The 24,079-nt window shown below is 39.6% G+C and overlaps 3 protein-coding genes across 3 annotated transcripts; 2 read left to right on the forward strand and 1 right to left on the reverse strand.

Moving 5' to 3' along the window:
- The first annotated feature begins 257 nt into the window (after nt 1-257).
- Nucleotides 258-5,800, forward strand: LOC306965631 (neuropeptide Y receptor type 4-2-like). The gene is made up of 2 exons (XM_079560152.1): nt 258-377; nt 4,210-5,800. The coding sequence occupies exon 2, from the start codon at nt 4,276-4,278 to the stop codon at nt 5,614-5,616; it is 1,341 nt and encodes a 446-aa protein (XP_079416278.1). The 5' UTR covers nt 258-377; nt 4,210-4,275; the 3' UTR covers nt 5,617-5,800.
- A 1,408-nt stretch (nt 5,801-7,208) lies between these two features.
- Nucleotides 7,209-23,037, forward strand: mcph1 (microcephalin 1). Its single transcript, XM_079560363.1, has 14 exons — nt 7,209-7,290; nt 7,383-7,474; nt 7,540-7,658; nt 7,740-7,821; nt 7,985-8,099; nt 8,186-8,317; nt 8,385-8,459; nt 8,567-9,718; nt 10,795-10,898; nt 11,831-11,868; nt 12,122-12,284; nt 12,356-12,433; nt 22,638-22,875; nt 22,953-23,037. Exons 1-14 carry the CDS (start codon nt 7,257-7,259, stop codon nt 23,003-23,005), a joined length of 2,475 nt encoding a protein of 824 aa, XP_079416489.1. The 5' UTR covers nt 7,209-7,256; the 3' UTR covers nt 23,006-23,037.
- Nucleotides 12,775-19,773, reverse strand: angpt2a (angiopoietin 2a). The gene is made up of 9 exons (XM_079559490.1): nt 19,325-19,773; nt 17,249-17,404; nt 16,465-16,586; nt 16,157-16,395; nt 15,778-15,905; nt 15,253-15,354; nt 14,838-15,004; nt 14,315-14,445; nt 12,775-13,128 (listed from the first exon to the last, which is right to left on the reverse strand). The coding sequence occupies exons 1-9, from the start codon at nt 19,577-19,579 to the stop codon at nt 12,956-12,958; spliced, it is 1,473 nt and encodes a 490-aa protein (XP_079415616.1). The 5' UTR covers nt 19,580-19,773; the 3' UTR covers nt 12,775-12,955.
- Nucleotides 23,038-24,079: the final 1,042 nt, after the last annotated feature.

Consider the following 24,079-nt stretch of genomic DNA (forward strand, 5'->3'; position numbering starts at 1 on the left):
GCATTAAAAATGAATATAATTATTAGGAAAAAAATAGCTGCGATTAATCGCGATTAAAAAAATTAATCTATTGACAGCCTTAATTTGAACTAATCTAGTTAATTACATTTTGCAGTGTATCTTATAAATATCAGTAACAATTTCTCGATGTAATTACATGAGAGCCCCACTGTGTGGCAGCAGAGAGTGGCGCTGTGGGGAGCAATAGCGCCCCAAACATCTTGTTAGTCGCGCGCTCTTGTCGGCGCTACCTCTGACGCTCAGCTCGTGGAGATGCGCACCTTCCAGAACAACTCTCAGTGCACAGTCACACCTGTGAGGAGCCGCTGCTCCTCTGTCTGTCTGCTTGGCATCCCACAGGACAAGAAATTTATAAGGTATGTGCTTGACCTATACTGTGCATGTAAATTGTGACCTATTGTATAGATTATTTTTATGAATCCGGTTCTTTTTAAACCATTGTTCATTGTGGTTACGTTGATGAGCTGAACTATGAAGAGCATACATTAAATTCAAAACAGAACATTTCTTACATCCTCCACATATATTTGAATGTAATGTCTTTTTCTCAGGTTAAACCATCCCTATTTAATTCCATTCCAAGACAAGCAACATCTATGAAACAAAAAATACCAGCAGCAAATAATGAGGCAGGGCTTGTGATTTCAGGTCGTAACCCTGTCGATGTGCTTGCCTTTATATCGGATGCTGACTGTCACAGCTGGAGGCACCACTGTTTAATGTTTTTCAGCATGGTCCCAATTAACGAGCTTATTTGTGAACGGGAAACAGACTGCTTTAGTGTTTGTGGGGTTATCCAGAAATAATGCTGTTGTGGGGCTGAGGTGTGGAGAAACAAGGTGGTCTCTTGGAGCCTGGGATTTGCATATTTGTTTACATTTGCCATTCACAGCTGTACAAATATATATTGAGTGATCTAAAAATTCTCTATTTCCATCATTCCCAAACAGAGATCCTATAGGGAGTGATTTTCTATTCTATTCATAATTCATCAATGACAGGTTTTGTAATGATCTGAACTTAGACGTCGATTATTACGAAATCCTCACTTAAATGTTTAATTTACACATTCCTTGTAATGTCACATTGATTTTCGAGTGGTGGTCGGTTGGGGGTCCTTGGGATTAATGCTTTTTGGTCCTTAATAGTGTGAGAATCCCATCTTAAAACATTCTTAACCTACATAGTGTTTTAGACAATTAAAAAGCAGCAGTGAATCATAAATGTCTTTTGAAGCCATCAATACCATGCTATTAAAAACTATAAATGACACGAAGATCTTGAGGTAGCACTATTCTACACAGTAATAGCAGAAGATGAAAGTGTAATAACATGGTGATAATTACATGGAAACAGAACATGGCTGATTTCATGGTGATTAGTAAATCTTGACTTACTCAAACCCTAACCCAGAATAAAGATTGTCAGTTACCACAAAACATGGCATGATTTTTCTAGTGAATAGGGTGAAATCTGGGCTTCAAAATGCTCCTGGTTACAATGCTATCTTTGTCCTAATACCATGCTACTACTATACTATACTATGCTGTTAAGTAAAGTGCATCAGATTTTCATTCAGGTAAACGTGTTAAAATTTGAATCAGGTTTTTAGGTCCATGAGTCAAATGACTTTGAGTCCTTCTCTCGTTTAGCTGCAGAAAAGTACACTCGACTCGAGTAGCTACTCTTTTACTCTCGGATGAAAAACCTTTTATGATGCCATGTATGATGAAGGGCTGTGCCAGGTCGCTGTGTTCTGCTGCAAAGATGTTTCACTACACCACACAAGGATTTGTGTCATTCTGCAAATTAACTTACTTTCAGGAATAATGGATTTCTTAGCGGTGTTACATCATGTAAGTGGTGACATAATTCTTTTCTTCACAGAAAACGGATGATCAATTCTTTGCCACCCTGAAGCTCACCCAACACACTGCCACGCTGCATTAGTAATGATGCACCGTGAAGTGACTGATAGCTAAGTGTATGTGCCTTTAATGGGAAATGACAGGCTCATTTTGCCCGCTGCTTTTCACAGCACATGGCGGCGGTTTCGAAGGAGGAAGCTGAAATCCATTTTTAGGATTCTGACAATGTCATGCCCTTTTCATTTTGCTCAATCTTTTATTGTGTCGATTCAAAAATGGGCAGCTAGAATCACATTTAAGCTTAGTAATTTTCTTGTCATAGTACTTTATATACACAGTAGAAAAATGGAATATCAGATTATTTAAGACAAATACAATAGTGTTCGCTGAGACAAGGATTTCAATACTCTCTTATGTTTAAACCATATCTCTCTCCAGCTACTTAGAGAAATGTGCTTTACAAAATAGATACAAAGAGACTGAACAGGTCTGAATATATTTGAATGCATTACGCACACTTTGAGAAGCACCTCCTCATTTTCACAAGAATACACAGCAATTAAAATGAGCAATAAACATGATCGCACTATCCACAATTATTATATTTTTTAATACTGTTTAAAAGTAAGCTCCGTGCAGCTGCAAACTTATGAGAGCTGGTACAATTACTTTTAATTTTCAAGACAATGAAGTGGGTAATGAGACTGTGTACTGTAAAGCAGACAAGTAGAACCATTGCCGGCATGAACATGTTAAATAAGAATGACCTGGAGTGGCAGAAACGAGAGGTTCTCAAATTTGCATCTTTTATAAACTGATTCATGCAAAGTTGATTGCGAGACATTGGGTGCGACAGGCTGGGGTGGTAATTGTTGGAATAAGGTCCATTTTATTTTTATACTAAGTAAGCATTCTAAGTTTATGTTTTTTTTATATATATGTTTTTTTTCTTTTGTTTGTCAAAAGGCAGTTAGTAGGAGAGATACGGTCAATAAAACTCACCTGAATTGGCTGCTAGCCTGCTGTCCCTGTGTTTCTTGGATTGTGCCACCTTTCTTCTCTACAGGCCATTTTCAGAGAACTAAAGAAGTGGCAACAAGATAATATATTAGGCTAAAATAAGACCCCGAATGATGCACAGTAGACTAAAGAAAATATGCTTGAACTATGCAATGAAAGAGTCAACTCAGTCTTAAACCAAAGAGTTTAACAATAAACCAGATTCTCTCTTAAAGGGGATAGATGCAAGTTGGCCATTTTATACTCACCACTGCCACCTCAGGTCATATGTGTAACTGCACCTTCTATATTAAAGGAATAGGCCACCGTTTTTACATACTGAGATATGTTCTTACCTTAGCTTTGACGAGTTCTTTAGGACCTGTCTGATCTTCACCCGTGCCTTCAATCACGTAAACACAGCGCAGACGGCGTTAGCATTTAGCCTCTCCCTCTCTCCACTATAGCTCCAAAACTGGTCAAGGTAGAAGCTACCAAGCTCTTCCACGTTTTCCCTATTTAAATATGGTTACGTGAAGTGTTCCACTACAAAGCATAATTACACAAAATTAAACAATGTGGATTTTATGCGGATAAAAGGGGGAACTATATTGTAAGGCGTAATAATACCAGGAGTAGTTCAAAATCCGCGCAGTAATCTTCACTTTACTGTGCAGTAATCTTCACTTTACTGTGCGGATGCCAAATTACTCCTAGTATTATTACGCCTTACAATATAGTTCCCCCTTTTATCCGCTTAGAAAATCCACATTGTTTAATTTTGTGTGATTATACTTTGTAGTGGAACACTTCACGTAACCATATTTAAATAGGGAAAACGTGGAAGAGCTTGGTAGCTTCTATCTTGACCTGTTTTGGAGCTATAGAGGAGAGAGGGAGAGGCTAAATGCTAACGCCGTCTGCGCTGTGTTTACGTGACTGAAGGCACGGGGGAAGACCAGACAGGTCCTAAAGAACTCGTCAAAGCTAAGGTAAGAACATATCTCAGTATGTAAAAACGGTGGCCTATTCCTTTAACCTCGTGCATGACGGCAATTCGGACCCGAAGTAATACCTTTTTTAGTGACAGTGCAGGATTTTAGAGGCAGGTCTGGGCTCATTCTACACATTAGGACATTGTTGGAACATGTAGGGGGAGGAAAATACATAATTTTAACATTTTTAAACTCCATATAGTCCCTGAAGGTGATGGAGTTTAGTGACAACAAAAAAAGTTGCGATAAAAGTACAAAATGAGGAGGTACTATGATTTTCTCTGTGTAGTAATTATTGTTTCATTGTGCTTTCTCCCCCGCCGCAGATATTTTTAGCGTGCTGCGATGGACAGTTTGATTTTGGGGGCTGGAGGCTCTGAGGTTCTGATGAAATGTCCTTGAGTGTCGACACAACCCAGTCTTCTCTGTCAACGCCTGCTCTGCCAGTGCCCTTAAACAGCAGTGGTGCCTCTCCGCAGCCACTCTCATGGGCAGATGCCAGACCCAGCCCCCCAGTGCCGGAGCTATGGGGGGAGTGGCTAAAGAATGACACCCGTCTCCTGGCCAACCTCTCTTTCCCCGACCACCACGATGACTGCCATATGTCCCCCGTCCTCACCACGTGTCTCGTGGTGTGGTACAGCGTCACTATGGTGCTGGGGCTTGTGGGGAACGTTGGCCTCATTTGCATCATCACACGTTGTAGGGAGAAAGCCAATGTCACCAGCATTTTTATCTGTAACCTGTCATTCTCCGACATTCTGGTGTGCATGTTCTGCCTCCCGTTTACCGTCATATATACGTTAATGGACCACTGGGTGTTTGGGTCGCTCCTGTGTCGCCTGGTGCCATTCATCCAGTGTGTGTCTGTGACTGTGTCTGTGCTGTCTTTAGTGTTTATTGCTTTGGAAAGGCATCAGCTCATCATTAACCCCTCTGGATGGAAGCCCAGCATTTCCCAAGCGTACATAACAGTTGCTCTCATCTGGATTCTAGCCTGCTGTACATCTTCCCCTTTTTTGGCCTTTCAGCTACTCACAACTGAGCCATACAACAATGTCCCCTTGCCGCAATCTTCACTCACTACCCTAGATTTAGCTAAAATGTATAATGCATCCATCACCTTCAAAAACACATCTGGACTGTCACATTCATATCGCCACATCTTCTCCAGTGTTCCCACCACTCCGCATATGGAGGCCTGTATGGAGCATTGGCCGTCCCAGAAGCAGAGGCTTGCTTATACCACCTGGCTACTGGTGTTTCAGTACTGTGGGCCCCTTTTGCTTGTCCTGCTCTGTTATGTGCGGGTGTTTGTGCGCCTGAAACAACGCAAAGACATGCTTGACCGAGTGAGAACCCCCGAGAGTCAAAGAGTCACCCACAGTCGCAGAATCAACATGATGCTGGTTGCCCTCATCACAGCCTTTGCTCTGTGTTGGCTGCCACTTACCATCTTCAATGTACTGTCCGACTGGAAACAGGATGCTCTGCCCATTTGTCACCACAACCTGTTGTTCTCCCTCTGCCATCTGCTGGCCATGTCCTCCACCTGCATCAACCCCATCATTTACGGCTTCCTCAACTCCAACTTTCGGCAGGAGGTGAGAGACGTGATCCTGCACTGCCGCTGGAGGCCTGCAGAGGAGTCAGAGCATTACCCCATGTCCACAGTGCAGATGGAAATGTCCCGCACCTCTGTGCCTCACAACTGCAGGAGCAACTCCATTTAACTTCTGTTGTAGCACAATATAAGTTGATGTTAACGTAGTTGAAATAACATTTCTCTGAATCTGGTTGTGTTTTCTAAAGACAGTGCTGTGTTATATGATTTCTCTTGATGATTGTAAATAACTATTTTGATGCCCAAGTGTATTGTTGTCATACAATATCCATAAGTACAAAATTCTAGTTTATGGAAAATGGAAAAAAGGCTCCATACCTGATTTTTTTTTCCATAGTGGAATGAAATTGGTTTTGTCCTGAAGTATTTTGAAAAGTCAAACATTTGTGGGAAAAACACGGCATCTAATTATAAAGCATTTGTATCAATTTCATGAAGTTTCAGGCTAGTTTTCTAGTTTTCCTGTGACCTTGAAAAGTGACCCTACAAGTTGTGAAATGTGCCTATAAACTCTAAATATGTTAGGAAAGTTAAGAATGGGTTTGAACCACAACGAACATTTTAATTTAGTGGCTTACTCTTTCTATGTTTGTAATCAAAAATGCTGCACTATGTAGTAAACTTTAGTTTGGTGAATGGCAGCTGTTTGTCATCATTTTTGCCTGTGTTTTTTGGGGTTTTGTAACCATTTTGAATTCTATGAAAAATTGTGTTTTGTGATAATTTTGTCAATAAATCTTTTAAAAGAAAAAAAAAAAAACGTTTAGGGTAAACCAACAAAACAAAGGGAAAAAAAAAAACATTTTTAATTTCATAAACTATTATTTGATGTTTAGTATTAAAATTATTAAAAAGTTAACTATTTACTTTACCCCGAAACTTACCCAAGACTTGTAATCAGAAAAACACTCTGAACATCCCTGAACCAATATGTACATATCTGATCTGCTGCTGCTGCCATTGCCCAATACAGGAGGAAATGACGTACTAGTTTGCCATAAAGTTTCCCATAATGCACTGCTTTATAAACTGCGGGCGCGAGCGGTAGTAAGACATCTGTTGGATCAACATCATTTAATTGAATTACGTCAAAAGTAAGAGCAGGACAACTTATTTAGTCACATTATGAGCGCTTGCATGTACCGTTTAGATACAGTCGAAAGTTATTTACACGTAAATTGCTGCTGTTATTTTTCGGCTACCTGAATTAGCTCGGTATGACAACATATTGCTGGTTCATGAATGTGGTTAGTGTTGTGTTACACAGTTGAACCAGTAAAGTAACGTTACACTACATTTTCATTTGTGTGGTATAACACATCGCAGAGAAGAAAAATACGATGTTAAACATTGAAACAGCATTTTACATTGTCACATTGGAGTTCAGGAAAATTCCACAGTTACCATGGAGATCCGCCATCTTTGCAGCTGTTGACATACATTTCCATTGACTAACATTAGCTAAAAACAGTATAAAAAGGGGAGAAAAAAGCCGCGGAACAACTCCGTTAGCTGCTGAGTTACTGCTGGTAAATACATCTAACTCACTGTGGTGTCCAAGTGTTTTACTGTGAACAATAACTTTTAACTTTTATAAGTATTTTAACTTTTAACGTCTCCATTAGTTTACAATTGCTGCTAATCCCATAATGCTTAGTGATATGACATTCCCGAACTCTATAGGCCTAACTAGTGGTATATTTCTACTCTTTTACTATAGCTAGTTGTCACGACAGCAAGAGGCCTGTAATGGCCTCCAGCTCCATATCTTCAGTTCTGAAAGGTAACCTTTAACATTGTGATTTACCTGTATTTTGAAATATACTTAAATAAAATAAATAAAATATACTAACGTTAATTGAACACTTTCTGCAGATGTTGTTGCATATGTGGACGTATGGTCTTCAGACAAAACAGCAAATTACTCCAAACCATTTATTCAGCAGCTGCAAGACATGGGGGCACAGGTATGTGGAAGATGTTCATGTGACATTTGATTATGTTACACTTTTCAACTGTTTATGTTTTGCAGGTGACAAAAGGATTCAACAAACAAGTGACCCATGTCGTTTTTAGCTATGGTCATCCTGCTACTTGGAGGAAAGCTAAAAAAACTAATGTGAAGTTGGTCTCAGTGCTCTGGGTTGGCAGGTGAGAATAATGCTTTATGAGGACAGCGGATCATTTTTTACACTAGCAAAAACGTTGGTTTTATCATTAAATTCTTCTCAGGTGTCATGATGAAGCAGTGAAAGTGGATGAGGATCTGTTTCCGGCTTTAAATGACACTAATCCAGTTTTAAAGAATAAAAAAGTGAGTTAAATTTCTTTCAGTTGTTACTTCCAAGCAAGAGCAAAACAAAGATTATATGGCATCATTTACAGACAGGAGAAGTCACAAAGTGCTTCACAAAGGAACAAATCTACCCTTGATTATTCTAAATACGTGTGTAAACCATTTTTTTCTTTTTTTTCAGCATCGTTGCATGCAGCCAAAAGATTCACCTGAAAGAACCCCTAACAATGACAAGCGCATGAGAAAAAAATTTGACAAAATGATGAAAGAGATGATTCCATTCCAACAGCCATTGGGTAATAGTGATCTGTCATCCACACATAAACGTATTGCCTATAATGTAACATTGCTTTAACAAAACAGCATTGTCAATCTTATACAGTGACAGATATTTCACCAATTATTATTGATGAGGAGAACAGAACTGTGTACAGTCCAGCACTAAAAAGGTCTGAATACATGGCACGGCGTTTAAAGGACATGAAAGAAAAACATGAAAACATTTCTCCCACAGGTAAATGGGACATTTTGTTTATTTACTGTATACTTTCAAGTACAAAACAAATATATTTTTCCCCTAGCATCTCAAATGGTGGAGTCACCCTCAGAGCTGAAGCCTTCTCTTGGAAATTCCCCAACTGTCTTCAAATTTCCATGTAAGCAACTTATACATTGTTTATTCATTCATATTCCTGGGCCACATCTGGTCAGGTGTCAGTCAAATTAAATGTTTCAAACATGAGTTTCCTTTATTTTGTTGCAGATGACCAGTCTGACGACGACTCTAGTGCTTCTGTGGCTGAAACTGGGTTGTCTCCGGCTAAAGAAGAAGGGACGTCACTACCTGACGTTAAAGACGGTTGTCATGAGCGCTTGAGGAAGTACGGGGAAGAAAAGTCGTGCAGTGTAGCGTTCGAAAAACCACCTCGAAGTCCTGTGCAGTGTCTTATCTTTGACGGAAATGAGGATGCAATAGAAGAGAATAAGCAGAAAACATCAAGAAGGGCATCAAGGAGGACATTACTCAAACGAGATAGCACAATCTCTAATAATCTCACTCAATTATCAGAGACCCCTGACACGGACACATCTGCAAGCAAAAATATTAGCAAGAAAGACAGGAGAAGGTCATCATTGAAGTCGCAGAGCTCGGTGTTGAAGAAGCGCGAACCTTCAAGTCATAAACGTGACAGCAATGAGGGGAAGGAAACGACAAAGAGAGAAGAAACAGAAACACAGGGACCTCAATCACCTCATGATAATGTGAAATCTGCTATTGCTGCTGCTGGTGGTCTTTCTGTCAAAACTACCTCCCCAATTCTTGAGAAAGGACAGAGTTTATCTGAACAGGCCCCTGTTTTTTCTACCTTGGTGCAAGCTAGTACTTCACCCAATAAATCCCGTAAAACTGTGATAGGTTCCGCTGATGACAATGTGTTTGAGGACTATTTCTCTCCCCGTAACCTCCAGCAGAAAGCAAAAATGCCTCTCACAACTGGCCTATCCGCAAAAACGTTTCAGCTTCCTTTTGAATTGGACTCTGACACGAAGAAAAGAAAAGCAAGAAGAAGTGAAAGCGCTGTGAATGAAATGGCAAAAGCTGGCAAGAAGAAAAAGCTGGAAGGAACTGCAATACACTTGAAAGACCTGGATACGGGGGAAGCTTCTGAAAGTCGTTCACAGAAGGACAACAAAAATCTGCTGTCAGACCTGTGTAGTTCCACTGCTAATTTAAAAGGACTAACAAAAAAACGGAGGCAAAGTGCATTGCCATTCACGAGTATCTGTGTAGCATCAACGAGAAGAAACCGACCGCTGTCACTGCCGGTCGAGCCAACAAAGTCCGAGGAGACTGACTCTGCTTTGGAGCTGCACACCAAGTCCGACTCTAGTCTTCAGAGCTGCTCTTCGACAAGTGAGTAGAAAGGCTCACAGATCAACAGAAATTATTAATTGGCAAGCTTTGCAATGGATTTATAATTTTATAGATGTTTATGATTAAAGATGGACATCAAAGTCGGTATCTACTTTTTTATTTATTTATTTATTTATTGGTTTAATTGGTCAGGACGGCGCATGTGATGAACAAGGCACTCCAGAGGCACTTTTAGCCTGATTGGGCTAATTTACATCAGTTGTCCCACAGTCGCACTCCCAAACACACTCTCATCCATTCTGGCCTATTGTACATGTTTTTAGTGGGAGGGGAATCTGGAGTACCTGGAGGGAACCTACGCAGACACAGGGAGAACATGCAAACTCCACACAGTCAGCACTGCAAAAAGTATTTAACTAGATCAGTATAAACATCTCAATTTGAGCATAATAATCCAAATTTTAGCTGTTTTGACTAGTTGAGAAGTTCTTGGGCATTTGTCCTAGATTATTTCACTTGTTCTGAGATGTTTCTGACTCGTTTCAATACATTTCGTCCTTATTTCAGGTCATTTTCTTTGCCAATGGGGTAAGAAAATTGGTCTTATCTCATTGGCAATTTTACTTTCTTATTTCAAGCGAGATTTACCCTAGAACTGGTCTGAAATGTCCTCAAACAAGCAAAGTAAACTTGGTCCGATCAGGATAAGTGTCTAAATGAGTGAAAACCGCTCTAAACAAGATATATTTCCTCAATTCAAGTCATTTAAGCCAATGCTTGATATTCACTTTTTGCAGTGAGACCCTGTCAGGTGGGAATCGAACCCAGGACCTTTCTGTGAAGCACTATTGTATGTCAGTACACTTCACTGTCAATTAAGGGTTTTAAGGTAATCTCAAGCCAAATTCACTAATGTGAGGCTATAAACAAATTCTTGGCTTTGTTTATAACCACTACAAAGCCGGCAGCTGCTTGTGTTTTCATTACTGTTGAAATGGCATCTTTACAAAAAAAAAAAATCTTGTTCTGGCAGATATTTTTCCCCCACGTTGAAACTGTAGTAGAGCACTCCCTCTGAAAGCTGCACTGTTTGTTTTGTTCTTTGTGAAATGAAGGCAGAGGAAATGAAGATACAGATGCTGCTGGTTTAATAGAGGCTGCGTCGGAAGAGCAGAATAAAGAAGCCTCAAGCCTCCAGACAATGGTACACAAGACAAAGGTAATGATTTTTTATTAACATTGATTCTTCTGTTGCAGCTACTTGAGCATTTCAGTCAAAAATACTGTGCTGTGGCTAGAGAGACTGAATATACGTAGATTGGAGTGAATGCGACAGCCTTTTTATTGTTGTATACATTGTCAAATATCTGAAAGCAACATCAACAAGAAAAAAGCAAAGAACATGATCAGTGAATAAAATGCTTATAGATATTTATAATGGAAATTAAGTAAATGCACCACATCACAGTAAAAGTAGTATTTTTGCATTATAATAACATGCTCATTTAGTCTAAATTATCTTTAAACACTGTTGCATTAGATTGGAATTTGCTTGCACTTAAGTTTTGAAAAGTGTGTCTTTGTAAAATAACGGATTATAAAATTCCAGAGGGTTTCCTGTGTTTCAAGTGTGTGATGTAACGTATAACTTCCTGGCCTCTGAACGCACCTGGCTGCTGCTGCCTGTAACCTTTACAGAAATATTACATCAGTATCAGAGTTTCACATCTTACCCTTGAATGAAAAGCCTACTGTAGTTTTCTGTTTTCGCGTGATCTGTAGGGCTTGTGCTTATTAGTGTGGGTGGTGTTGGAAAGCTGTGTTGTGCCTGTGGATTGTTTTGGCACCACTGTGTGCAGTGGGCCTTAACCCCTGACTTCCAGCTGCTGCTGCAGATATGAAAGTGTGGCAGGAAACGGAGCAACAGCCCTGTTTATACCAGCTGCTCAGGTGTTTGTGCCACAGCTCTAACAAATTATTGCTTTAGCTTCTGTGCCTCTGGTGCTGTTTTCATCCGAGAAGCTCATCGGGACTTGCACTGTGTCGGAACATTGTTATGAACATTTCATGAACCGGACTGTGGGTTTTACTCGGTGTGAAGGACTTTTTAAATGTATAATACAGTACACATGTATTTGTTTTTGTGTTAAGGCCGGAAGAACGTTGGTCATGACAAGTATGCCCACTGAGTAAGTATCCACTCACACGCCCTTCCTTTTAAATCTTCATTTTCATGTGCAATGAAAGTAACTGTTGTTTTGCTTGTTTATAAAAATATATTTGGGGGCTATATATCACCTGGCATTATTGGAGCATGATGCTTGTTTTATGATGATCCTTCTTATATAGTTGTAGTGGGGGAATTAGAAGCTAGAGTTTGTTTCTCTATTCATTCTCTCATCTTCACTATTAGACATTGATGTATGTGATTATTTTATACAGGAAGCAGAGCACAGTACTTCAGGTGGTCAAGGCGTTTGGTGGGTTCACGGTTGTTGATGAAGTTTGTGAAAGTACGACTCATGTAGTGTCAGGCAGTCATCGGCGAACCCTGAATATTCTGTTAGGCATCGCTCGCGGCTGCTGGATACTGTCTTTTGAATGGGTATGTAATTGAAGTATAGCCAGGCTCAAAGACCGCACACACCTTTGTAATGGTTTGCTGACTTTTATCAGATTCTTTGGAGCTTGGAGAAAAGGCAGTGGATCCCAGAGGAACCCTATGAACTCTCAGAGCAATTTCCTTCAGCTCAGGTTCGTAAAAATGATTACTACAGGCACAGAACATACATGTAAGCACCCAATAGCACCTGAAAATATCACATATCTTAATAGATCAAAAAAAACACTAACACGTCAGGAGTTTAATGCCTCTTTATGACATTTGGAAAATATAAATAAAAATATACACTTCTTGACAACACTTTCTGCAAAAAATATTTTACATTCTTGTTTAAATTAAAATGGTAAATGGTGAATGGTTTCAACTTATTTAGCGCTTTTACCCAAAGCGCGTTACATCAAGTACACACACACACACCCAAACACACTCTCATTCAGACACCAATGTACGCAGACACTGGATTAATATGTATTTATATGCGCAGACAGCACTCATTATTTCTAATGCCTGTTACAGTGGACTAAAGTTTGCCTATCTATAGACTTGGCAAAGCACAAGCAGCCACTACTATCGCGCTCCGGAAACACATGCGGTTTGTGTGTCTTTTGGCCAGTTTTTTTATCTTTTCAGTAGTTGTGGTCTTTGTCCCGGTGTCAAAGCGAGCTTGAGAAGTCTGCTGGTCTTATCATCATTTTCGTGCTTTTCAGTGAGTAACCAGAGCCTTTCCAGTAGTACCATTTGATCCCATTGAAGCGATTGGAGTTTTGACCTTGCTGATAGTACATCCCATTCAGATTGGAGGGTCCACAGGCATCAAACCACCAACCTAGAAGACAAATGGACTCAAAACTCAATATTCTTATTGAACTAGTTTAAATAAAAAACACGGTACCGCACTGTTGGCACTTAACTGAACTTAAGTTATTATATCCAATATAAACAAAATGCATTAAAAAAACACAATCATAATCATAGTCATCATCACATATATCCAGAGTCGGGTACTCGGGTAGTACTCAGTAACATTTGAAGACTTCTTATTCTACTTGACTAAAATTCTAATGAGGTATCTGTACTCTTACTTGAGTAAAATAATTACTTCTTCCACTGTGAGTAAATATTTCAGTGGCAAATGCTTAATTAATATGATCTATAGATGTAGATCATCTCATTTGCACCTTGTTCTTTATTATTATTTTGTTTTCTATATTTTTATGCCATTGTCTTGAAATTTTGCTTGGGAATATCTCAAATTCTGCATGATTTTATGTTTTGTTTCTTTACAATTTATGGTGCTCATACAGTTACTCACAGTACTCGAGTAACATTTTCTCCAATTACTTTTTTACTTGTACTTGAGTGAACTTATTTCAAAGTAACATTACTCTTATTATATTTTGGCTACTCTACCCACCTCTGCATATAACGCGATGTGAGATTCATGATTCATTTTAAACTGATGTATTGATACAAACATAAAGACGCACATGACTGGTGAGTTTAGCACTTCTTATTTTAGTCTTTTCTTAAGTCAGTTTTCTGGATACATTTACCCGATCTTGGTTTTAAAACAGTAATTGCAAATCTTGTTCCAATCACCGTACTTGTCCAAAACAAAATATGTAATTGGGTACTTTGTGCACCCTTAATTTCAAGTCTTAAACCTGTTGTAAAACCCTCATGAGAAAACCATTTTGAGAGCCACATTGTGTGTGCTCATTTAGCCAGCATGGAGGAATCCAGTGGCACGATTTTGGCAGCAAAGCACTTTCCAAGGGAATGCAGGAGGAGCTTTTAACCTCGAATGGGCAAAAGCTGTTCCCAGGCTGTTAGTGTCAGCTATTGTAGGGGATGAATTCCCAGGAGTCAATCGGTGAATAACTTAATTCTAACTTTGCTCATTGCCGCCGTGTTTCCTCTGGGGATATTCAGCAGGTTCAACCGAGGGAGCATTTGATGTTTATTGATAAAGTATTGAGTTTTTCTTCGGCATTGATTTGAGCGATTCTTACCTCCTGTTGTAAGTTGGGAACATTTGCAAACACACTTGTCGTTGTCAGCATCTTTCGCACTGAAATCACTTCCTGGCTCCCCGATGCTGCTGATTTTCCCTGCGGTTCCACTGTAGCCTTTAAGGAGGATCCTGTAATGAGAAAGAAGAAAGCCATGATTCATGTGCTTTAAAGCCTTTCATTTCAAGAATAAATGTGTTAGCAAAATGATTAAAATAGCTGAGCCTTTTTTGACAAGGTTTTCTGCTGATAAGCCACTTGATTATTTCTAGTGTAATACAAATCTGCTTTATAAAGTTGTGCTGTACTTAATGTGGAACTATCATAAATTTGGTTATTCAATATATTAGGTAGTATGCTTGAGCAAAATCGATTATCGAATACATCTGGAAAAACAAATTGGATGTTATGCTTCAAGGCAGTACATTGTTGGTGTTTTTTCTGTTCTTAATAACATAATACTAGACTTTCCAGAGGCAGAGATTAGACAAAAATACTTTACACTGGTGTTCCAGCAACATACCTGTAATTCTGTGCCTCACTCTCCAGTGAAAATAGCTCATATTGTGAAAAGCCAGAGTTTCCTTCCCAGTCGTTCAGTTCAATTCTTAATTTGTACAAATGTAAATTTGTCACTTTGGAAACAAATTCATTTCCTAGCCAGTATTCACCTGAGGCTTCACCAAAACCCTGCAAAAATACAAAATACAACATAAACCCCCTTGAACAATTTAAATGGTCAGAAAGAGTAGTAGAAAAGACTTTCGTATGACTTTAATGACTGAACATAGTACAAAGTGAGTTGGTCTTGGCAGCCCCAAAAAACTCCCAATGTTCCTCTTTACTGTACGGCTCAAAATCAACATGAAGTTGGAGAGAAAAGCGTAACCAAGGTTATACTTTTTTTAAAGGAAGAATTTGTTCTTGATAGATCTCACCTTTTTGTACTCCTGCCACGTACGGTGAAAGTCAACATGGCCATCAAAGCGTTTTTGTATGACTGTCCAGCCGCCTCCATCTGTCTCCATGTCACAAAAAGCCTTCCAAAACACAATTTACATAAGCTACATGACCTCATACACTAAGGCTGCGCGTGTCAGCTTGAATAGAAAGGTAGAAAGGAACATTTCTTGGTCTTAAAAATTGTTAGGAGCCGTTTCTTAAGTAATCCTGTTAGATCAGTGGTTCCCAACCCGGGGGTTAAAGGTGCGCAGCTGGAGTAAGGTCTTTGTTAAAGTGGAAGAAATGTCAATGTCAGTATAGTCATTTTATTTGGATATTTTTGTCACTTATTTAGATTTTAAGCTCTGTTAGGGACAAAACATGACACATCTATCAGCTGGAAATTCTTTGGATCATTTTTAGTTTCTTGCTAAATGGATATTGGAATAGTTAACAGTAACACAGTGATTATTTTTTGTTCATTGAACTGAACTCTGTCCCACAATGAAGACCACTCTCACCTTAAGCTCTTGTGTTGAGTCTGGAAGTGTGAGAGTATACACCCCGCTCTGAGTACTGCCTGACTTGAAGACGGCAGCACAGTCCACGTATGTCGAGGGGATGTCTTTCATCATGGCTGTTTTGGTTTCTGCAGCAAATGTTTATCTTGTCAGTTAAGACAATATCAATAGTAACTTCACGATGTGATGCGTATCACAATAATATACATATTCCAATAAATCGTACGAACATTTTTCTTATAGGTACTAGCTGCACTAAATGAAGGTTTTCAATATGCTCAATATGCACTGTATGTTAAGCCTTATATTGCAGTGATATATTAATATATATTGAGCACAGGCCTGATCAATATACCACTTTAACCATATATTATAATACCTCCAGGTGTGCCCATAGTGATGCTGTAAATGAGGCTGTTGACAGTGTCCAGTAGTTCTTGCTGCTGGTTTTGGAGGACAGAGTTGTTGGAGGAGACTCTGAGGAGCTGCTGTTCGAGCTGTCCGATCACAGCCGTCTGTCGCAGGAGCAGAGCCGCAAGCTGCTGCTTCTCCTCACGCAGAGTCCTTATCTCCACCTGCCTCTGCCCCTCCATCTCCTCCACTTTCTTCTCTAGAAAGCTAAAGCAAGCATTGCCCAGGTCAAACTATGGTCCATTGACCAATTACGTTGAGGTCTGATGAGCTCACCTGTTTTTGTCATTCAGTTTATTTATCTCATTGGATTGAACAATAACTTGTTTTTCCAACTTGTTGGTTGACAGAGCATTTTCTAGTAGCTTCTTCTCAAGTCGAGTGGTTTGGCTTATTACCTAAGACAAGAGAAATATAGTTGTTTAAATGTTTAGAGAACAGCAGAGAAAAAGAACTGGGCAGTCATCAGATACATAATTTGTTATTTTGTTATTATTTTTTGATCACTTTTACATAGAAGCTGTGAAGGGAAAGTCTTACCAAGTTAAATGATCATGCATGCTGAAATGAGGAAAGGTGTAATTCCATATAGACCCATGAATTAAACCAGGGGTTGGGGACCTTGCCTCAGAGTTCCCAGTTTGGAGGAACTGAACTCAGCAAAAAAGCTGACTGTTTACATAGATCCTGGATATGTGTATCTGTATCAGAGCTGTTGATGTCTTTGAACAGACGGATGTGTGATTGTGACAAACTGATAGACCTTTCTGTGGGAATACGAGTGTGCTAATAACAGGAAATGCTGTACAGTTGGCTCACATAAGGTCACTGACGTGTAGCCACAATAATAAGCTCACACTGTAGTGCCTGTTTTTCTCACTCTGTTTTCATTACTAACCCCTGCTTATTATAGAGCATGGCGCTTTAGCAGAATAGACGTGAATATGAAAATATTATTGTCCAGATGCTTCAACAACAATAAGCCTCGGCCAAACTCTGATCTGTGTCAACAGGTGCAGTGCTTGGTGGTGTCCGTTGCTCACAGATTAGAAAAACTCACCTGGGCCTCGACATTGGTCAATTTCTTTGATTGTTCCACACTTTGGCTCAGCAAGCTGGCTCCAATTTCAATCATTGTGGCTGTGTGGTTTTGTACTGCAGTCTGCTGGCTGTGGACCATGTCCTGCTTCAGGCTGTCCTGTATGTAGTTCTCCAGCTAAAACACAGATCATACAAGTTCACCGCTGTTCACAATTGGTGGCATAGTCCTTGATTTTCTCAAAGCCGTTATTGCCGAGAGATTTGATTTAATATTGGCTTTGATGAAATAGCTCAGAGTCAGACCAGACACAAGATGGGACTTGGTGTCCTTTTCCAATTTCTTAGCCTCAACCACAGAGACGCCAGTTATTTTATTAATTAAGTCTTTACTTGTACTTTGCTACTTCGTTTTCTCACAATGAAAGAACTTTGAGAATACGCATAATTATCTGCTGTGAATGAACAGATTAGACCTGCAACGTCATTAAGGTATTTCCTTCTTGGAGGTGTTCCTGAGTGGCAATCAGGTCACACGACTCGTAAACAGGATGGAGTGATGAGTGAGGAGTTACATCCTCCATGACACTGATGTGACTGTAGCAACAGGCCACTGTCAGCCCAATTATCAGTCATCGTGGTGGAGGCATTAGTTATTCCGTGTAAGGTTATCCAAAACACCATTCTCATGCCATGTTTTACTAACTCTAGTAATTACCGATTGTGTTTGTGAACTTCCTGTTTGTTTGTGGTTTCGAACAATCAAAGATGTTTGGAAGGTTGTCCTGTTGACTGCAAGTCACTATTTTTGGCCTTTGAGTTCTTGCTGACTTTTTCCATTTTAGCTGCATCGTTTTAAATGATCACCGGAGATGGTAGAGCTTAGATTAAGCTCAGTACAAACAAGAATAGAAATATTTAATTGATATTTCTATTCTTGTTTTTACTGAGCTTAATCTGCCTGTGATGCTCAAGATGAAGACTTTACTTCAGAAGAACTTAAAGTCCCTATACCTGTTTTTTTCTATTACAAACAATGAAAGGGGAAATTAAAATGTTAGCTGTGGTCCAAGCTCATTTATAATTTTCCTAATATATCTGGAGCATCCACATTCTTTACAGGGACATTTCACATTTCTTGCAGGGTCACTTTTTAGGGTCATTTTCACAGAAATGCAGGAAAAATAGCCTGAAAGTTCATAAAATGTATACAAATGTTTCACCATTTGATCACGTCGTTTTCCCCTCAAACATTTGAGTTCACAATATCCAAAAGAAGGACAAGATACATTTCATTCCATTTATAGAAGTAAAATCAGGTATAGCTCATTTAATGTGTGAACATTAGGATTCACTGATTAAATCAAATTATTTCCTAAATCAGATTTTTATTCTGACCTTACAAAAATTGCGGTGCCCACTGTTGTTGAAGGATTTTTGGAGCCACTGTCAGTTTTTAGTTAGTGGCATAAAAAGTGTCCCCTGAGGTCTTCTGTGGGACGAAGCGCAGCAGTTTGTCAAAGCCAAAAAGCCCAGTGTGATTCCTTTGTGAGACCAGCCTCTCTCCCTGTCTCTCTGGTATTTTATTCATGAATCACACACAGATGGAGGAGGATATAGTAGATGCACAAGCGGCGTTTCAGCTCCGCTTTTGACTAAAATGTTGGGAGTGAAAGAGAGGTATGTGTCCCACTGGTGCGCACCTGTGCCAGTCTTTATCACTCAACAAAACGATTTATTTTTGTGTGCAGAGTACAAGTGGCTGACACGCTTGACATATTTTTACATTTATTTATAGTTTAACTAGGAAAGTGGAACAAAAAAGTCAGTTTTGCCCAAATTATTTGAAATGTTTAAATTAAAACAATTTAGTTGCTTGTTTTTAATTATTTCATTTAAAATACTTTATGATTCATTTAGCCCAATGAAGCAATTTCCTTTTTAAAAGATAAAACTGACTGTTTAAAAATGAAAACATACTTGCTAAATTAAGATTATTTAGCAATTATATATTTTAAATGGCATTGGAGGGGAAAAAAATGTGCATAGAACACTTAACTAATACTATATGTTCTGTTGGTCTGACTGAGGACTTTACCTTGAGCAGCCACTGTGTGTTGTTCTCCATGATGCTCTCGAGTTGTTGGAGCCGAGAGGAGTCGTCACCGTCCATCGGCCCGTCTCTCTGAATAGGATCATTGAAGTTCTGACAGTCTTGCTCTGGTAGAAGGAAAGTGTAGCTGCATGGGCCGTTCTGGATCTGATACTGCCTCTTACCTACATTAGCATCTAAACCGTTATAGCCTGTTCCTATGTCCCACACGCTTAGGGTCAACAAAATTACCAGCAGCATTTTAGGATTTCTTCTGTAAATTTACGAAGAAAAACAAAAAGATTTTCCTATTGGTCCCAACTGGTGATCTGAAATGGCAAAAGTTCTCTTGCTATTCTGTGCGCTCAGTAGCGAGAGGAGAGAAACTCATCAGGAGTTGGAGCAAGTTCCTTTTTGGGGGCCCGGTGCCAGACTGCATGTGTTTAGCCTTTCATCAAGTCCAGACACTTTGTAGAGCTGCCCAAAGCCCCCTCTCTGATTAGCCAGCGCGGTGTCACAACTACGCCCCTTTTCTCTCTGGTCACTGAAGTGGAGATTCCTCTTAGTGCTGGACTCGCGCTGGAGAACACAAACATGACACAAACTACACACAGCTTCCTTAGATCCTCCGCAAGCGCCACATGTTTGTCTACGTCACACTGAACTGGGAACTGGACTCAGGATGCAGATGTCCAGCTTCAGTGCTCTCAGGGATAGTAAGCGCCGACCGCTCAGTCACTGTTTCCCGCCGCACACACACCGACCAAGAAAGCCATAACACTACATCATTGCAAAATATAGCAACCTTTTTTCTAGTACTCAATTTGTTTTCCTGGCATGTACTATTTAATGTGTGTTATTTCTGTTTGTTATGACGTTTATATATTCCCCATGTTCGTCAGCTTCATGTAATAAATTAGAGACGTGTAATTATATGCCGTAACCGCAGCAGTAAGTCCCGACATGCTGTGTTTTTTGACAGACAGAAATGCCCCATGTTTTGCCCACTTTGGATTGTACAGTAGAATAGTAGGAAGCAAGCGGGCTGATGTAATGTGTTTCTCCAAAAGGAAAATGAACATATTTAAGATGAATTACAAAAGAGGAAGGAGCTGTGGTCGTTCCAAAAAAACACTGAGTATTTCAGGTGCTGGGTTTTGAATCACTTCGCAGTATTTGTTTTAGTGTTTTCAAAGGAAGCGGTGTATTTATAATCTATTTAAACAGATGTCACCTCCGGGAGCCTTTCATTGATTCATTCAGCCGCAGCTTTAGCCAGACTTTTATTTGTTTCCCTGCGCTGTCTAGAGTTCACACGTGTTGCTGTACATTTTTCTTTTACTAGTCAAAACTAGGTTGTCTTGACAGGTTTTGAGCATAATAAGACATTGGGTTTATTGATCTGTACTTTAAACTGTGAAGTAGAAGGAAGTAGTGGCTAGCGGCTGGACTAAATGTGTTAAGATGAAAATATATCAACATCCTACCACTACTAGGCCTGCACAATATATTGATTTTGATTTGAACATTTTATTTCGAGCCATAAACAAAACTATACAAGAACAATTACAGAGACAAGAGTACATGCCTTATCTGTCCAAGATCTTTACCTTTACATACAACCCACTTCCTTTGCCTCTATAATTGCTCAACAGAATAAAATAAATAACATTTTAACTCGAAAAGGAGTGGGAAGAAGATAAACTTAACCCCCAGTCATGTATTCTAAGTAATTTAAATAATTTGGTAGCTAAACCAACTTAGTTTAGCCCTTGGTAGCTTGTAGGCGGCACGGTAGCGCAGCGGTTAGCGCTCTCGCTTCACAGCTAGAAGGTTCGGGTTCGATTCCCACCTGGACGGGGTCTTTCTGTGTGGAGTTTGCATGTTCTCCCCGTGTCTGCGTAGGTTTCCCCTACCACTAAAAACATGCACAATAGGCCAGGATGAATGATGTGTGTGAGTGAATGTATGGTGGTGTCAGAGGGTCCGTTGGCGCAGACGTGTGTTGTCGCGAAAGCGCTTCTGACAGTCTCCCCCAGGGGAAACTGAAGCTACAAATGTAGTTTACACCACCGAGTATGGAGTGAATGTACAACTGTCTCATGTAAAGCGCTTTGTGACCATGTCTGTGAAAGGCGCTATATAAATAAAGATCTTCTTCTTCTAGTAATGAAACAATTAAGTTAGTTACAAGTTTACATGAGATGCAACAACAACATTCACAAAATGCTACACTTTACAACAAGTGTATAATTATTCATTCCTACATCCAATATATCAGCATGTTAGTATTACTGTTCATCATCATCACAACCCACACAGTATTTATAATATATATAAGTGTTATTCTGATATATAACATAGCCCACATCTATTCCTGAGAAGTATAGTAATAACAGATTGGTTCATTGGTTGATCATGGTAACCAGATTTAGATTTTAATGATGTGTATTAAAAGAAGTTGAGTTTTGTTTTTTTATATTGCCAATTTTCCGTCATTACTACACTAGGTGACGCAATATAGAGCAAAATTGCTGAGGTCTTTTATCTGACAGAGATTTACACATCTTTGCGATCAGATACTATAACAAAAACACAGTAGCTTAAAATGTGCAAATTTCCTTTTTTTTGGTCCTGATTAACCATTTAATTGCAATAGTATCGGAATATTCAGCCCTAGTTTTTTGTACCCACATTTTCAGACATACAAACAGCCTGTTTTTCTGTGTTTGGCTCTAAAACAACATGACCTTGTTTCTGAACTTGTAAAATCCTTGTGAATATGTACTGACTATAGGCCGTTTCCTGCCATTCAGCATTGAAATATCACAGGGGGTTTATTTTTGCTAGATACTTTTGCTTTATTAGATCTCTGTATGTCTTTGTTGGGCTATTCTTGCGCAGGATTATTAGTTTTCTATGTTTGTACATTATGAGATGTTGTTTAGACCGTAGAGGCATACAAGCGCACAGACGTGTGGGACAAAACTAAGAAATGAGTAGCTTGTTCGATCGATGGGTTGGAGATTAAGCCAGGTTGAGATTGTTTTCTCATGTACTGATGAGCGATGGTTGAAGGATGCTGAGGCCAATGAAGAATTCTCATGCAAAACCGAAGCTGAGAGGAAAATAACCCTGGACAAATATAGTTGCTTTTATCTGAAACGTTAAGAATATCTCCAGTCTCCACCTGTCTGAATCTCTCTAATTAACCTGTGTAATTGAAGACACCTGTGCAGTGCTGATGCGAGCCTTCCCTGTCCCGGTTTGACTGACAGCCTCCCCTCTCTTCGCTCTGCCTCCCACTCTCCCTCCTCAGATTTGCAGACTCCAGAGGCACCTGTCTGCCGGGGAGCACCAGCAAGACCTGTTCCAGGACCAGCCCGTTATGTTTGTGTCCCAGCTCTCCCAGCCGCCGACTCACAGCCTCATCCAGCTCATCCAGCTCTGCGGAGGGAGAGTCTGCAGAACAGTCCGACAGGCCGGCCTCTGCATCGGCAAGTACAGCGGCAGGAGACCAGAGGGAACCAGGGCCCTGTTAGAGCAGTGGGTGCTTGGTAAGATCTTCAAACAGAACTATGAATGAAATCATTTGAAAGTCACTGATTTGTGTCCCTGGCATTAATCTTTGCAGACAGTATTACACATCTGAAGGTGCTGCCTTACGATGACTACACTTTGGATTGAAGAGGTGAATGTAAATAAGAGGACAGAGGTACCAGACAGTGCCGGATTCACTTTTGAATGACATGCCTATAAAGTATTCAGGAGTATGATTGAAAAGATTTATTTAGTTTAGCCGCTAGTTACCATGGAAACCTGCATCATCTCAAGACTGTGAAGTGTAAACTTTCAATATTACTGTGAAAAACAACTGCATGCGATGTCATATTTTTGAATTATTAACTACTTACCTTTTTCTATGTTTAAACAAGACTTAAGGCACGACACTGCTAGTGAATTGGGATTCAATTTGAAACTTTTTTTTTATGGATTACTGGCAAATGTGGCCATACCGCCTTTGCTCTGCCCAATCGCGTCAGACCTTGGAAGCCAAGCAGGGAAGGGCCTGGTCGGTACTTGGATGGGAGACCGTTTAGTAACACCAGGAAGCCAAGCGAATGTAGTGTGTGAGTGAGTGGTTGGTGGTGGTCGGAGGGGCCGATGGCGCAGACTGGTTGCCTCGCTTCCGTCAGTCTACCCCAGGGCAGCTGTGGCTACAATAGTTACTTTCCACCACCGAGTATGGAGTGAACGAATGGTGCAATGTAAAGCGTCTTTGAGTGTCCAGAAAAGCGCTATATAAAACCAATTTATTATTATTATTATTAAATGTGAGAGAAAAAAAACGTTTGCAAATTTGTAATTTTCAGTTTTCATATAAAGATAAGGAATTTCATGCACAAATATTACCAAAATAATCAATTGAGCCAGGTGTTATTTTAAGGGTTTAATTTGTTGATATATTAATGAGACGTATTTTCTTGGGATTTTGGATATCTTATAAGTGGGAGAAAAAAAATCTACTTTTGCCTTGTTTTCAGCAGTTCACACCTCAATAAATCAGGCAAGGAATAAGATATTAAAAATACCTCAAATAAAACCTCCAAAAATAGTTTAAGTCCATATGACACATTAGACACAATTTTTGCTAAAAACATAGTTAACACAATTGTTACTTAAGATTGTACCCTGCTTTAGTTATAGTTTCACTTCCTTATTTGACACTGACAGGAAGTGACATACCATAGATGAAGGACA

Source organism: Gobius niger (assembly GCF_951799975.1).
Source record: "Gobius niger genome assembly, chromosome: 7".
NCBI classification, from domain to species: Eukaryota; Metazoa; Chordata; class Actinopteri; order Gobiiformes; family Gobiidae; genus Gobius; species Gobius niger.

Excerpts from the sequence above, each read along its gene's own strand:
- LOC306965631 (XM_079560152.1), top strand. The coding sequence starts at position 4,276 with ATGTCCTTGAGTGTCGACACAACCCAGTCTTCTCTGTCAACGCCTGCT.
- mcph1 (XM_079560363.1), top strand. The coding sequence starts at position 7,257 with ATGGCCTCCAGCTCCATATCTTCAGTTCTGAAAG. Across the intron at positions 7,659-7,739 it reads TCAGTGCTCTGGGTTGGCAG|GTGTCATGATGAAGCAGTGA; the intron begins GTGAGAATAATG and ends AATTCTTCTCAG. Across the intron at positions 9,719-10,794 it reads TCAGAGCTGCTCTTCGACAA|GCAGAGGAAATGAAGATACA; the intron begins GTGAGTAGAAAG and ends TGTGAAATGAAG.
- angpt2a (XM_079559490.1), bottom strand. The coding sequence starts at position 19,579 with ATGCTGCTGGTAATTTTGTTGACCCTAAGCGTGTGGGACATAGGAACA. Across the intron at positions 16,587-17,248 it reads TGACCAATGTCGAGGCCCAG|GTAATAAGCCAAACCACTCG; the intron begins GTGAGTTTTTCT and ends CTCTTGTCTTAG. Across the intron at positions 13,129-14,314 it reads TTCCCAACTTACAACAGGAG|GTTGGTGGTTTGATGCCTGT; the intron begins GTAAGAATCGCT and ends TTTGTCTTCTAG.